Here is a 16,115-nt window from a genome sequence, read left to right as displayed (position 1 = left end):
TGTAAAAGGAGTTAAAACTAATTTTAAACGTGTAAAATGTGTGTATTTTGTGTCAAAAGAAGAAGAATTGTGTTAATTGTATCGTCCACACAGGCTGATGTTGTGGTAACTGTTTGAAGAGTTTTGAAAAAGCGTTAAAAGTTTTGAACAACGGGTCATAGCGGTTGTAAAAAACTGTAATCAGTTTTATTGTCTGAACTGATGTATTTATCTCATCAGAAGAAGATTCCAGTGTTGTTCGAGTGGGCAACATAACTTTCCGTCCCAAAGAGGTGCTGGGTCACGGAGCTGAGGGAACCATCGTCTACAGGTAAGTCTCTATATTTATTTATTTATGACTACTTTAGTTTAGTCTGTAAAATGCTGACTAACACACTAACATTGTAATACCTTCGTTTCTCCACCAGGGGTCAGTTTGACAACCGTGTGGTGGCGGTGAAGAGAATCACAGAATTCTTCAGCTTTGCGGACCGTGAGGTTCAGCTGCTGAGGGAGTCAGACGAGCATCCCAACGTGATCCGATACTTCTGCACCGAGAGAGACCGCCAGTTCCAGTACATCGCCATCGAGCTGTGTGCTGCTACACTGCAGGAGGTAAACAGCTGTTATATAGAGCACACACAGGTACAGCGGAAACATTAGAATATCATGAAAAAGTTCACTCATACATTATATAGACTCATGATAGAGTGAAATATTTCAAGCCTGTTTTTCTCTTAAATTTGTGATTTTTTTTCTCTCAAACTTGTCATTTTTTTCTTTGTAAATGTGTCTTTTTCCCATAAATTTGTATTTTTCTCATGCATTTTTAGATTTTTTTTATCATAAATTTGTATTTTTTCTCTTAAATTTATGATTTTTTTATCGTAAATTTGTTAGTTTTGTATTTTCATTCTCTCTAAGCCAGAATCATCAAAATTACAACAAAAACAGGCTTGAAATATTTCACTCTATGTGTCATGAATCTATATAATGTATTATATATATAGTTTCACTTTCTGAAACAACTCAGAAAAAATATTGAACTTTTTCACAATATTCTAATTTTTTCAGATGTACCTGTAATAGCAGCCCCATTTGAACTGATGTTTCCTTAATGATGCCTTACCTTACTTGTGTCATGCATTCATTCATTCAGTCATGCAGTTGTACTGCAAGTATAAGTAAGTATAAGTATTATGTGAGTTGTAAAGAAGAAAAAAACAGCCAGGATTATTTGTCTTTGTGGCATTATTCAGAGTACAATAAGTACAAGAAAGGATGGTAAAATGCTGATATTTGTTGCTTTACTCATCTTTTCATTATATGAAAATGAGACATCATGCTGTAACTATCAGACTTCACTGACTCCTTTCATCTCCTCAGTATGTGAAGAAGGATTTCAACCGTCACGGACTGGAGCCAGTTATTCTTCTCCAGCAGACGATGTCGGGACTCGCCCACCTTCACTCTCTCAACATAGGTATCCATCTCTGAATACACATCAGGGTGATTCTCATGAACATGGTGCAGCTCATAGCAAAAAGCCAAGAGCATTCAATACATGTTTTATTTGACCCTTTATAACAGGGGCCTCAAACTCAAATTACCTGGGGGCTGCTGGAGGCAGTATCGAAATGACCAAAAAAATGATTTTAAAAAAGACACAAAATTACAAAAAAAAGAGACACAAAATTATCATAAAAGACACAATTATTAAAAAAGACACAAAATTATTAAAAAATACACCAAATTATTTAAAAAAGACACAAAAATATTAAAAAAGACACAAAATTATAAAAAAGACACAAAATTATGAAAAGACACAAAATTATTAAAAAAGACACAGAATTACCAAAAAAGACACAAAATTAACAAAAAAAGATGCAGAATTACCAAAAAAGACACAAAATTAACAAAAAAAGATGCAGAATTACCAAAAAAGACACAAAATTAACAAAAAAAATATCCAAAATTACAACAACAAAAAAGACATAAAAATTATTTTTAAAAAGACACAAAATTAACAAAAATGACACAAAAGTATAAAAAACCCCACAAAATTATTAAAAAAGACACAAAATTATAAAAAAGACACAAAATTATAAAAAGACACAAAATTATTAAAAAAGACACAGAATTACCAAAAAAAGACACAAAATTAACAAAAAAAGATGCAGAATTACCAAAAAAGACACAAAATTAACAAAAAAAAATACCCAAAATTACAACAACAAAAAAAGATATAAAAATTATTTTTAAAAAGACACAAAATTAACAAAAATGACACAAAAGTATTAAAAAACCCCACAAAATTATTGAAAAAGACACAAAATTTAAAAAAGACACAAAATTATTAAAAAAGACACAAAATTACCAAAAAAGACACAGAATTATTAAAGACACAAAATTTAAAAAAGACACAAAATTACCAAAAAAAGTAATTAAAGGGACCTTCCACACACAACACGGTAAAGTGTCATTCATATAAAACTCACATTAAACTTTCATATCAAGGTGGGGGCCACAAAATATCGTCACGAGGGCCACAATTGGCAAAAATATGTTATAAAATGTAGAAAATATTATTTTAGCACAAAACAATGAATTGTTCCTCATTATGGTTATATTGTTCATTCATATAAAAATGAAATATATTTAGTGTTATGGTTTGAGGTTAGCTGGACCCAAAAAGCAGACGATGGGAATAATAAATCAACCACAGCAGTTTATTGTGAGGGGGGAAAGGTAAGATGGCATCTCCAGACGCAGGGGGGGAAGTCAGGGCAAGGTGTGCTCGGAGGCTGGCAAGCCGAGGGGTTTCGAGGCAGGGGAAGAGGGAGGCAGGAAGCGAGGTAGGGTTGGTGGCTCGAGCTGGTGGGTGCTGTGGCTGGGCAGAGTGAGCGCTGGATCCTGGAGGCAGAGCACAGACAACACAGGTTAGAAATTCAATCAGAAATCTCAAGTAATAAGCTCACGAAGTTCGCACAGGACGATCTACCCTGAAGCAGTGGAACAATCTGGCAGCGAGAACCCAGGAGGCCTGCTCATAAATACAGCTCCTGATGACGATGAGCCACAGGTGTGTGCAGTCAGCTCCTCAGCAACCCAGCAAGCCACGCCCACCTCTGCCAAGAGAAACACAAAACAACCCCCAGCCTCCACACACCACATTTAGTTTAATAAAGTATGTCCTTATAATCTTTACAGACAGAACTTAGACTGGCTTCATGAGAATCACCCATAACGTCACTTTTTTATTCTGTTTGGCCTCTACCAAACATCCAACATTTCTCCCTTCAGTCCACAGAGACCTGAAACCCCACAACATCCTGGTGTCCATGCCCAACGCCCACGGTCAAGTCCGGGCCATGATCTCAGACTTCGGCTTGTGTAAGAAGCTGGAGGTGGGTCGCCACAGTTACAGCAGAAGCTCCGGGGTGCTGGGCACCGTGGGCTGGATCGCCCCAGAGGTCCTCAGTGAGGACTGTAAAGACAACCCGGTGAGTCAGCAGTTATACTGTGGATTTTTTGGGCCACGGGGCAATCGCACCGAGCACTGGTCCCATACAGCATCCACAGTCCACAATCACCCCGAGCACTACTGTTATACTGTGGATTTCTTCTTCTTCCTCTTCCGGACGCAATTTCGTCCCGCTACTAGTGTTACAACTTGAAGAGTAGCAGGACAAATTATATATCAAAACGTGCGGTTTGATCGGGATCGGTGTGCTATTACTTTTAACCATAATACCTATCATTGATCCGACTTCACTTTGAGCGTCCTGAGTTCTTCCTAAACGTCTACATATGGTTGTTTTTTTCAGAAAAATGAAAAAATAGCTTTGTTAGAGCGATCTAAAAAAACTGTTCCATCTCCCTTTTTCAGAAATCTTCCTGCCTTTTTAATATGGGAGCCAATGAGGCTGTTGCTGCGTGTTGGTGGATCATCTGTGCGTCCTACGCCCAAACTATAACTCTGACAGCTTTACCAGAGGATTGTGAGGGAGAAGACTAATTTTCCTACGTTTCTATGTATAAATTATTTCTGTAGAGTGGAATTTGCGGCCTGGAGCGCAGTTTTCAAATTGATTTTTTTTTTTAATTTTCTCTCCCTCTACACTCTGTCGATGATGTCACACACTGTGACACGAACATTCCGTGCAATACACACCCATTATAATCTCAGAATTTCTCCAAAAATTATCATTGTCATTGAACAGGGATTGATAAAAAACTATATGACCTATCGAAACGTGGATTAATACATCGATACACAAGACTTGTGTCTACTGTTTAAAGTTTAAATGGAGTCTCTAGTTGAAATTATGCCGGAGAAGTAGACGTTTAAAAATCTCCAATTATTGTTCTTTTCCGCTCATTTTTTTCCAGCAGTCCCATTTATTTCAATGCAAAATTTTGGGCAGTTTTTCGCGACTTATGTCGCTCACTTATGACGCTCAAAGTGAAGTCGGATCAATGATAGGTATTATGGTTAAAAGTAATAGCACACCGATCCCGATCAAACCGCACGTTTTGATATATAATTTGTCCTGCAACTCTTCAAGTTGTAGGACTAGTAGCGGGACGAAATTGCGTCCGGAAGAGGAAGAAGAAGAAATCCACAGTATAACAGTAGTGCGATTGCCCCGTGGCCCTAATTAAGAGCCAATATGTTACTTATTTGCATGGTAATAAGCAACTAATTCATGTTGAATATGTGTTCCCTTATACAGGGAGTGCAGAATTATTAGGCAAGTTGTATTTTTGAGGATTGATTTCATTATTGAACAACAACCATGTTCTTAATGAACCCAAAAGACTCTTACTCTTAATATCAAAGCTGAATATTTTTGGAAGTTGGAGTGGGGCTTTTTTAGTTTTAGCTATTTTAGGAGGATATATGTGTGTGCAGGTGACTATTACTGTGCATAATTATTAGGCAACTTAACAAAAAACAAATATATTCCCATTTCAATTATTTATTTTCACCAGGGAAACCAATATAACAGCTCAACATTCACAAATATACATTTCTGACATTCAAAAACAAAACAAAAACAAATCAGTGACCAATATAGCCACCTTTCTTTGCAAGGACACTCAAAAGCCTGCCGTCCATGGATTCTGTCAGTGTTTTGATCTGTTCACGATCAACATTGCGTGCAGCAGCAACCACAGCCTCCCAGACACTGTTCAGAGAGGTGTACTGTTTTCCCTCCTTGTAAATCTCACATTTGATGAGGGACCACAGGTTCTCTATGGGGTTCAGATCAGGTGAACAAGGAGGCCATGTCATAAGTTTTTCTTCTTTTAGACCCTTTCTTGCCAGCCACGCTGTGGAGTACTTGGATGCGTGTGATGGACCATTGTCCTGCATGAAAATCATTTTTTTCTTGAAGGATGCAGACTTCTTCCTGTACCACTGCTTGAAGAAGGTGTCATCCATAAACTGGCAGTAGGACTGGGAGTTGAGCTTGAGTCCATCCTCAACCAGAAAAGGCCCCACAAGCTCATCTTTGATGATACCAGCCCATACCAGTACCCCACCTCCACCTTGCTGGCGTCTGAGTCGGACTGGAGCTCTCTGCCCTTTACCGATCCAGCCACGGGCCCATCCATCTGGCCCATCAAGGCTCACTCGCATTTCATCAGTCCATAAAACCTTAGAAAAATCAGAGATATTTCTTGGCCCAGTCTTGACGTTTCAGCTTGTGTGTCTTGTTCAGTGGTGGGCGTTTTTCAGCCTTTCTTACCTTGGCCATGTCTCTGAGTATTGCACACCTTGTGCTTTTGGGCACTCCAGTGATGTTGCAGCTCTGAAATATGGCAAAACTGGTGGCAAGTGGCATCTTGGCAGTTGCACGCTTGACTTTTCTCAGTTCATGGGCAGTTATTTTACGCCTTGGTGTTTCCACACGCTTCTTGTTGACTATTTTGAATGAAACGCTTGATTGTTCGATGATCACGCTTCAGAAGCTTGGCAATTTTAAGAGTGCTGCATCCCTCTGCAAGATATCTCACTATTTTTGACTTTTCAGAGCCTGTCAAGTCCCTCTTCTGACCCATTTTGCCAAAGGAAAGGAAGTTGCCTAATAATTATGCACACCTGATATAGGGTGTTGATGTCATTAGACCACACCCCTTCTCATTACAGACATGCACATCACCTGATATGCTTAATTGGTAGTAGGCTTTCGAGCCTATACAGCTTGGAGTAAGACAACATGCATAAAGAGGATGATGTGGTCAAAATACTCATTTGCCTAATAATTCTGCATTCCCTGTATAAAGTGTTACCATAACTTGTTTTCCCTAATATAACAAACATCGCTGGTGGTAAATGCTCAAACCTTCTCTTGTCCCCTGTAGACGTGTGCTGTGGACATCTTCTCTGCTGGCTGTGTGTTTTACTACGTGGTGTCTGAGGGAAGTCATCCCTTTGGGAAGTCTAAGCAGAGACAGGCCAACATCCTGAAGGGGAAATACAGCCTGGACCTCCTGCAGACGGACAGACACGGTGAGGAACTGAACTCTGGGTCTCTCAGGGCACCTCCACAGGAGGACAACTGGATAAAAGACTCCTGGAAAACTATCTGCTCACATCTAAAGACATCTAAAGACGAAAGAGTGTTTAGAGTTTCTAGTCTCACTCTGAGATTTTAGACAGACTGTCAATCCGGCAGGGAAACTATTTACAAGACTACAACTAGGAGAGAGAGAGGAGGAGGAGGAGAAGAGAAGGAGGAGAGGAGGAAGAGAAGGAGGACAGAGAGGAGGAGGAGGAGAAGGAGAGGAGGAAGAGAAGGAGGAGAAGGAGAGGAGGAGCAGGAGAGAGAGGAGGAGGAGACGAGGAAGAGGAGACGAGGAAGAGGAGACGAGGAAGAGGAGGAGGAGAGCAGGAGGAGCAGGAGAGGAGGAAGAGGAGGAGGAGAGCAGGAGAGAGAGTAGGAGAGGAGGAGGAGAGGAGGAAGAGGAGACGAGGAGGAGAGCAGGAGGAGGAGCAGGAGGAGGAGATAGGAAAAGGAGGAGCAGGAGAGAGAGGAGAAAGAAGAGGAGGAAGAGGAGAGGAGGAAGACGAGGAGGAGGAGATAGGAGGAGAAGGAGAGGAGGAGGAGGAAGAGGATAAGAGGAGGAGTAGGAGAGGAGGAGGAGATAGGAGAGAGAGGAGGAGAAGAGCAGGATGAAACAGGATGATCAGCTCTATAAACTTTCATTTAGTTAATCATATATTATTTATGACTTATTTATGTAAACATTTATTGATACATTTTTTTTTTAGTAATTTTGTGTCTTTTTGTGGTCATTTTGATCCTGCCTCCATCGGCCCCCAGGTAATTAGAGTTTGAGACCCCTGAGAGATGCTGATATGGATGTTTGGTTGTATGAAGTGTTTGCTGCAGCTGTTAGTTTTTTTCATTTGATGGCAAACATTGATGCACTTTTAAACATTTGTTTTGGGGAAGAAAAGCTTTTTTTTTTTTTTTAAAACAGTGTTTCCTGAGTGTTTTTATCTTTCCATAACCAGCATGTTTGTGTCATTCTCCAGAGGACATCGTAGCGAGAGATCTGATGGAGCAGATGTTGAGCATGGAGCCCCACAGGAGGCCTTCAGCTGACAGCGTTCTCAAACACGCTTTCTTCTGGAGTCTGGAGAAGGAGCTGCAGTTCTTCCAGGTCAGCTCTTCACTTTACTCACTCTGTAACCACAAAAATAACACGTAGATAGGTTTTTACTGTGTGTCTGTCCTCATGTGTGTCTTTGAAGTTGTATAAATCCTTGTTTGTTGTGCTTTCATTTGTCATTACTAAAGATATTGATAAATGCAGGTAACAGTGTGATTTGAGTAGTAAAGTCAGGTTGTCTTTGCTGGAATCTATAAAGAGCTGATTCCTCATAATGGGGGTGTTTCCATTGGGGCCGTTTTTCTCAGCTGAAAACAGCCTGGTTTCTGATTGGATAGATCGCTAAGCAGGATGTGACGTAGTACTTGACGCCACAACAACACGCGCCATTTGTAAAAGCCGGCAAAGTAGCAAGTAGTCACAAGCGACAATAAACATAAACCCCTTTCATAGTGTGGTCCCGCAAATCTCTGCTATATCTTTGCCAGATCTTCGCTCTGTAGCAGTACAGTGTGTATGTGCTAACAGGCTAACAGTTAGCTCTGTAGCAATACAGTGTGTATGTGCTAACAGGCTAACAGTTAGCTCTGTAGAAGTACAGTGTGTATGTGCTAACAGGCTAACAGTTAGCTCTGTAGCAATACAGTGTGTATGTGCTAACAGGCTAACAGTTAGCTCTGTAGAAGTACAGTGTGTATGTGCTAACAGGCTAACAGTTAGCTCTGTAGCAGTACAGTGTGTATGTGCTAACAGGCTAACAGTTAGCTCTGTAGCAGTACAGTGTGTATGTGCTAACAGGCTAACAGTTAGCTCTGTAGCAGTACAGTGTATGTGCTAACAGGCTAACAGTTAGCTCTGTAGCAGTACAGTGTATGTGCTAACAGGCTAACAGTTAGCTCTGTAGCAGTACAGTGTGTATGTGCTAACAGGCTAACAGTTAGCTCTGTAGCAGTACAGTGTGTATGTGCTAACAGGCTAACAGTTAGCTCTGTAGCAGTACAGTGTGTATGTGCTAACAGGCCAACAGTTAGCTCTGTAGCAGTACAGTGTATGTGCTAATAGGCTAACAGTTAGCTCTGTAGCAGTACAGTGTGTATGTGCTGCTGCTGCAGGAGGTGTTCTGAATAACAATGTTGTTTTTTGTGGTTGCTTTCAGGATGTGAGTGACAGAATAGAAAAGGAGCCGCTGGATGGACAGATTATGGGACAGCTGGAGAGAGGAGGACGAGCTGTAGTCAAGAGTGACTGGAAAGAACACATCACTGTTCCACTGCAGAAAGGTAGGACACCGTCTAACACCTCTAATACCAGCTCCTGCTGTAAAACTCATCTTGTTTTTTGTGTTGACTTCAGACTTATAGAATAGAACAGCGGTTCCCAAACGTTTTTAGCCGCGCAGCCCCTTCTACGTCCCAACCGTGTTGACGCACCCCCAATCCCCCACACTTTCAAAAAACCCAAAATGCAATCAGCTTTTTTATAGCCATATTAAAGGCGGCATGTTTAATCATGGTTAAATGAGAACACATATAATAAAATAATCACCATCACAACAATGCGGTCTCGCATTTGAATTAACCTGAACACAGTTTCAATATAATGCAACAAAGTTATGTGCAAGCTTCCACTTTTAAGAGCAAAGAGGATGATGACAGGCTCAGGATCAGAGGCAGAAAGAAGATAAGTTGCGGAAAATGTTATAATATTTTGAGCCGCGTTGAACAAAAATTGCAGCAAGTTTAAATGAGCTTGGAGCTAAACAACCCGTCATCATAACACAGGCTTGAAAAATGGAAGAAGAGAACTTCTTCTACGCTTCATTTTAAGATGAAGTGCATTTTGAATAGCCTGCATTTATTTATTAATTAATTAATATTAGTTTTTGATTTTACATTTTACAAAGGAAATGTTTATTTACAGTTCCTTATTGTGTGGGGGAAAAAATGTAATTGCGTAATTATCAGACCGCCATTACATTTTTCATCTCTCGCACCCCCTAGCGGCAGCTCGCGCACCCCCAGGGGTCCACGCACCACACTTTGGGAATCCCTGGAATAGAAAGACTGCAGAGTGCAGTAACATCATAGTTACTGCACTCTGGTTTTGCATTACTATTATAACCTTTTGGAGTGCTGTAACTCCGTTTTTGGGCTCAAAGGTCAAATAAATCATCATGATTTTTGAGCATAAAAATTACATCTTCATTACATGTAAAAATAAGTGTCATATCACTTACCTACATATAACCAATTTGGCTGGCCAGTTTAAATATTTTATATATATATATTTTATAATACATTTAAATATTTAAAACAGTTTTTCTCAGTTTGACCCTTTGCGTTACTGCAGTTAGACTTTGTAGGGCAGAATACTATATGGCATATCTCAAAACTTTGGAAAATGGTTGATTTAAGCCATTATCTTTTCACTTATGCAAACCAGAAATCTGTCTTTTTCTCCTCGTGTCTCACACCAGGCGTGAATCAGTCCCTAACCTCAGTAAGAATATAAAATACTAAATTAATTCCCATTAGCACTAAGCTTTTCTTTTGCAAATATGTACATATATTCTAGTGTAAATATTCCTGGATATTCTCATAATGTTCTTTATTTGATCCTTACTGTTGTTGAACAGATTTGGATATTTTTACATACTCGCTGTCATATGCAAACATGTAAACTGTTTTTTAAAAGGATTTCCTGTGTCTACTCATCTTTTATAGCTAAATCAGTCTTCTGCTGACTCTGAAAATCATAATCAATAACATGCACGTACACACAAGTAAAAATAAAATGCATCAAAATACATTGATTGATGTGGGTAGAAATACTTTCTGTAATATTTATTTATATTTATGATAAAGGAATCAAATCTAGTAGTTTTTGGTTCAGGCACCATGAAAGTGCTTGAATTTTAAGCCTAAAACGTAGGTAGAGGTAAGATGAAATACATCTGGCTTAATGTGGGTTTTTTTTGTTTTCTTAAATGAAACATGGTGAAATCATGCATCACAATTTACGATTTCCAAAGTTGCATGGGAGTCATCAGTCCAAGTTTGAGTACTTCAATAGCAGGATGAATTAAAAAGTATAATTTCTTGATTTCCAGTATTGGTTCCTTGTTGGGTAATGATGATTTTTTTTCTCTCTTCCTTTGGCAGATCTGAGAGATCAGAGAAAATTTCGCTCCTATAAGGGCGAGTCAGTCAGAGACCTGCTGCGTGCGATAAGAAACAAGGTAGGATGGTTTTCTAAATGATTGCACTAGTGCAGTGCCCGTAGGAAGTATGTATTCATATAGTGCCAGGTGCAACATAAGAAGTGAGTAAAGCTAAATCTCCTCTTAGCATGCTAATCGTGAATAACAGAATTTGCACATTACATGCAGACCACTCCAACGTCTGCAACTCCATAAAACTCTTACTTTTCATAAGGTATCACACCATCCAGCACATACACATTGAACATTAATATTCGCTGGAAACTATTTGAATATTATTGGAAAATGGAACCTTGTAGCCACTTTAAAACTCCTAAAGATAGGTAGGCTAAATAGACTTCAGATGAGATGAGTCAGGGTGGAAATCCAGAGTGAATTGTGTTACTGACCAGGTGTAGGCCTATCACACAATGGGGCGGAGCTCCCCTAAAAGGGGGCGGAGCTCCCCTAAAAGGCGTCCAATCGGAAACAGTGCAATGCTGCAACACGTCCTACGTAAATAATGATATTTAGAAAAATTAATTCAAAAATCTTCAAAATCGAGGATGCACACCTTCGTGCCATGAGCAAGACAACCAGATAAAAACAGTAAATCTGAGGGAAATGATCTTGCTGCATGGACAGATAATTTCACTTGACAAGATTTCTTAAATTAAAATTGTTAAATGTAGAAATAAGCATGTTGAACGCTTAAAATAAGAAATTAACTCTTAAAACAAGATAAATTATGTAACACTTCTAAATCTAAATATTTTTTTTTTATCTTCGTAAGAAACAAATAATTGTCAGGTCACTCTGCTCGGGCCAGTTCATCGCTACTTAGAGCTTTAATTAGGGCCACGGGGCAATCGCAACGAGCACTGGTCCCATACAGCAATAGCTGTAGGGACTACTGTTATACTGTGGATTTCTTCTTCTTCCTCTTCCGGACGCAATTTCGTCCCGCTACTAGTCCTACAACTTGAAGAGTTGCAGGACAAATTATATATCAAAACGAGTGGTTTGATTGGGATCGGTGTGCTATTACTTTTCTCTACAGAATACATGCATTGAAATGAATGGGACGGCCGAAAAAAAATTAGCGAAAAAAAAAGCAATAATTGGAGATATTTAAACGTCTACTTCTCCGGCATAATTTCAACTAAAGACTCCATTTAAACTTTAAACAGTAGACACAAGTCTTGTGTATTGGTGTATTAATCCATGTTTCGATAGGTCATATAGTTTTTTATCAATCCCTGTTCAATGACCATGATCATTTTTGGAGAAATTCTGAGATTATAATGGGTGTGTATTGCACGGAATGTTCGTGTCACAGTGTGTGACATCATCGCCAGAGTGTAGAGGGAGAGAAAAAATTGTCAAAAAATAAATTTGAAAACTGCGCTCCAGGCCGCAAATTCCCCTCTACAGAAATAATTTATACATAGAAACGTAGGAAAATCACAATCCTCTGGTAAAGCTGTCAGAGTTATAGTTTGGGCGTACGACGCACAGATGATCCACCAACACGCACCAACAGCCTCATTGGCTCCCATCTTAAAAAAACGCAGGAAGATTTCTGAAAAAGGAAGATGTAACAGTTTTTTTAGATCGCTCTAACAAAGCTATTTTTTCATCTTTCTTAAAAAAACCCATATGTAGACGTTGAGGAAGAACTCAGGACGCTCAAAGTGAAGTCGGATCAATGATAGGTATTATGGTTTTGCCAAAAATGCTTTCTGTTCGAGGCCAGAAATTCCAGTCTGTCTACCTCTGCTGTCACTGTGCCTGTTCTGTTCTGATCTGTTGATTGCTTTGATCTTTGATGTGATTACAGTTACAGATACACACACACACACACACACACACACACACACACACACACACACACACACACACACACACAGACACACACATTTTGAGGTTAAATGGCATAGTTTGAAATCTCTGAAGAATCTCATCATAGTGTACACACACCGGCAGTAGCCCCCGTGGCCCTTTCAGAATTTCCCCAGAGGAAATTTTCTAGTTTTATCTATTTTGTACAGTTTTTGTCTTTTTTGGTCATTTTGTGACTAAAATAAGATGTAAAAAGACACAAATTGACCAAAAAAAGACACAAAAAAGACGCAAAAAGACCCAAAAAAGACACTCAAAAGACAAAAAGAAACAAAAGACGTAAAAATGACCAAAAAAGACATTAAAAGACAAAAAAACACACCAAAAAAAGGACACCAAAGACGTGAAATCACCAAAAAAGACTCAAAAAGTTTTTTCTATCTTGGTAAGAACCAAATAATCATCAGGTCACTCTGCTCGGGCCAGTTCATCGCTGCTGGCAGCTTTAATTTATCTTGTTTTAAGAGTTAATTTCTTATTTTAAGCGTTCAACATGCTTATTTCTAGATTTAATAATCTTAATTGAAGAAATCTTGTCAAGTGAAATTACCTGTCCATGCAGCAAGATCATTTCCCTCAGATTTAGTGTTTTTATCTGGTTTTTAGACTAAACACCTTTTTTGCAGTGTAGATAGATTTAAAAGGAACTGACCTCTCCTCTCCTCTTTGTATTAACTCTTGTGCTCCCTTTGACAGAAACATCACTACTATGAGTTGCCTGCGGAGGTCCAGGAGACTCTGGGCTCCATCCCTGATGACTTTGTGTCTTACTTCACCTCCCGCTTCCCCCACCTGCTAATGCACACATACCTGGCCATGAGGACCTGTGCATCTGAGAGGCCATTCCTGCCTTACTACTCTACTGCAGAGCAGCTCGCAAAAACACACACTCAGCACACACAACATGGGCCGCAAAGACAAAACGAGTCATGCACTCAACACCCGCCAACACAAACACAAGCCCAGGAACCTCCAGATTCTCCTCCGGTGCAGGTTCCTCACATAACTCCTGCAGAACCGGTGGCCTCTCCTGCACCAGATGAGCCTGAACCTCCACACACTGACTCCCACAGTCACACAAACCCAACATCTGCCTCGGAGTCGCCTGCAGATCCTCCCATTCAAAGAGAATCCAGTCAGTGTGAGACGCACACACCGCCAGATCCTTGCACACTGGATCCCGAACCAGTGTAGAACCGATCCAGACTCAGGTGGACCCAGCACAGAACGGGAGCTTTGCCTTCAAGAGTGGACACCAAGTGGGTCTCAGTTGCGGCACCGTGAGCTGGTGAGGACCAGGCCTGCAGCGCAAGTCCTGATAATGTAATAAAGTGCATTTCCCAATAATGTAATACACTTTTTACCAATAATATAATAATGTAATAACCTCCCATTAATGTTATACTTTATCAGGTTAGCCTTCATTTCACAAGTCCTGATAATGTAATAATTCCCCAATATTGTAATAATTTAACAGCAGACCACCCATTACTTGGGTTCAAGTGGTGATACTGTGTATCAACTCTAGCTCAAGAGCTCTAGCGCCACCAACAGGTCAAAGTTGAATGTTTATTCACTTTTGACCCGTTCATCCGTTTTTCACTTTTCCGTATCACTGGAACCCTTTCGGCCAATCCCAGCTCAATGCATCCTCAATGGGGTTTTTCGGCCATATTGGATTTTCCGCCATCTTTGATTTGATCAAAAACCTTCCATTAATGTTATACTTTATTACATTATTGGTAAAAAGTGTATTACATTATTGGGAAATGCACTTTATTACATTATCGGGAAGTTATTACATTATCAGGTTTTATTACATTTTCAACGGACTCAAGTGCATATTTTTATTACATTATCGGGGTTATTACATTATCGGGAATTTATTACATTATCAGGTTCTACAGTCCCAAAAAATATCTGTGGGAAACATGTCTGGATGTTGTTGTTGAGTAGTTTTATAGTGCAATGTTGTATTTCTGAGTGACCCTGTTCACTGCACAGATACTGTATGTATATTTTTGTATAGACTGATTCAGAACTTGAATCATTGATGGGAAATCGTTTAATGTGGCCAATGTGCCTTTTTTTTAAAATCTCACTGTGCTGCATGGGTACAGATCTTTAAAAAATTTGACTATGCTAAATGTGCTTGATTCCAGTTAATGCTGCTAGACTGCTTCTCTTTTGTCAATCAAGACTATTGTGCTGACTCGGTGAGAGTGGACTGTTCCAAAGGGTGTTCAGGCATCTGAATACAGTAGTTAATTTTATTCTCATGTGATTATGTAGTGAATATGAGGTCAGGATGCAGAACTCTCATATTAATAACTTTTCAAGGGTGTCAAAGTGAAGTTAATGACTTGCACATTAAATTCTATTTTTTTTTTATACTAAGATGTTGCTTGTTGATTTTATCATGCTGCATATCAAAATGGGAACTGGGGACCAAGGTTATTATAGTTAACGAAAACTATAATTGAAAAAACATTTTCGTTAACTGAAATAAAAATAAAAACGAGTTTTTAAAAACGATAACTAACTGAAACTGTATTTTGTGGTTACAAAACTAACTAAAACGAACTCATAGTGAAAATGTCCTTCGTTTTTATCTTTTGTCAACTTTTTTCATACAAAATCCAGTGTTTCTATTAGAACATGCAACACATTGGTAAATATGTTTATTGAGACTGGGATGTCTACACTCGAAACAAAATTCAAAACACCCGGAACTGTAAGAGTTAATAACCTTATTGGGGATAAGATACAGTAGATAAACCAAAGGAAATAAAGGCAAAATGTATTATGACCTCTTTGAATCTGGCACCCAACACATAGCCCATTACAAAAAAAACTAAAACTAATGAAAACTTAACTAAAACTAAGCATTTTCAAAAACTAAACTAAAACTATTAAACTGACTCTAAAGACTAATTAAAACTAACTGAATTTGAAAAGAAAAATTCACAACGAAATTAAATTAAAACTAAAAAAAACTTCCCAATCCCAAACTATTATAACCTTGCTGGGGACATATGAGATATTTAACTATAGTGAATGCTTAAAAGAAGCTGCTTGCATTTAAGTGTTTTTACAGGTGCTCCAAGCTCCTTGTATACACTCAATCATCTGTGTTATCTATTGCAACAGTGAGATTAGAGTAGCATTTGGCAGTGGTTTTCAAACTTTTTGTGCCCAGGCACACCGAAGTTAGAGCCACATTCTCAAGGCCCCCCTCTATTTATATCCCTGTAATTTGTGTTATCACCAGGTTATTGCTCTTACTCATTTCCTGACACAGAGGTGAGGTCTATGCTACCCTCAAAATAAAAAACAAGTTGTATGGGAAGTGTCAACATTACTTTGCTCTAAGTCTGGAAAGGCTTGTGGGTTTATATATATATATATA

General features: G+C 39.1%; 1 protein-coding gene across 1 annotated transcript; it reads left to right on the top strand.

Moving 5' to 3' along the window:
* Nucleotides 1-1,290: 1,290 nt before the first annotated feature.
* LOC131982567 (serine/threonine-protein kinase/endoribonuclease IRE1-like) lies at nt 1,291-15,103 on the top strand. The gene is made up of 7 exons (XM_059347058.1): nt 1,291-1,462; nt 3,283-3,482; nt 6,352-6,499; nt 7,529-7,656; nt 8,762-8,885; nt 10,767-10,843; nt 13,403-15,103. The coding sequence occupies exons 1-7, from the start codon at nt 1,426-1,428 to the stop codon at nt 13,898-13,900; spliced, it is 1,212 nt and encodes a 403-aa protein (XP_059203041.1). The 5' UTR covers nt 1,291-1,425; the 3' UTR covers nt 13,901-15,103.
* Nucleotides 15,104-16,115: the final 1,012 nt, after the last annotated feature.

This window comes from Centropristis striata, chromosome 13 (genome assembly GCF_030273125.1).
Source record: "Centropristis striata isolate RG_2023a ecotype Rhode Island chromosome 13, C.striata_1.0, whole genome shotgun sequence".
Lineage (NCBI taxonomy): Eukaryota > Metazoa > Chordata > Actinopteri > Perciformes > Serranidae > Centropristis > Centropristis striata.
This window is presented reverse-complemented; position numbering and strand designations above follow the sequence as displayed.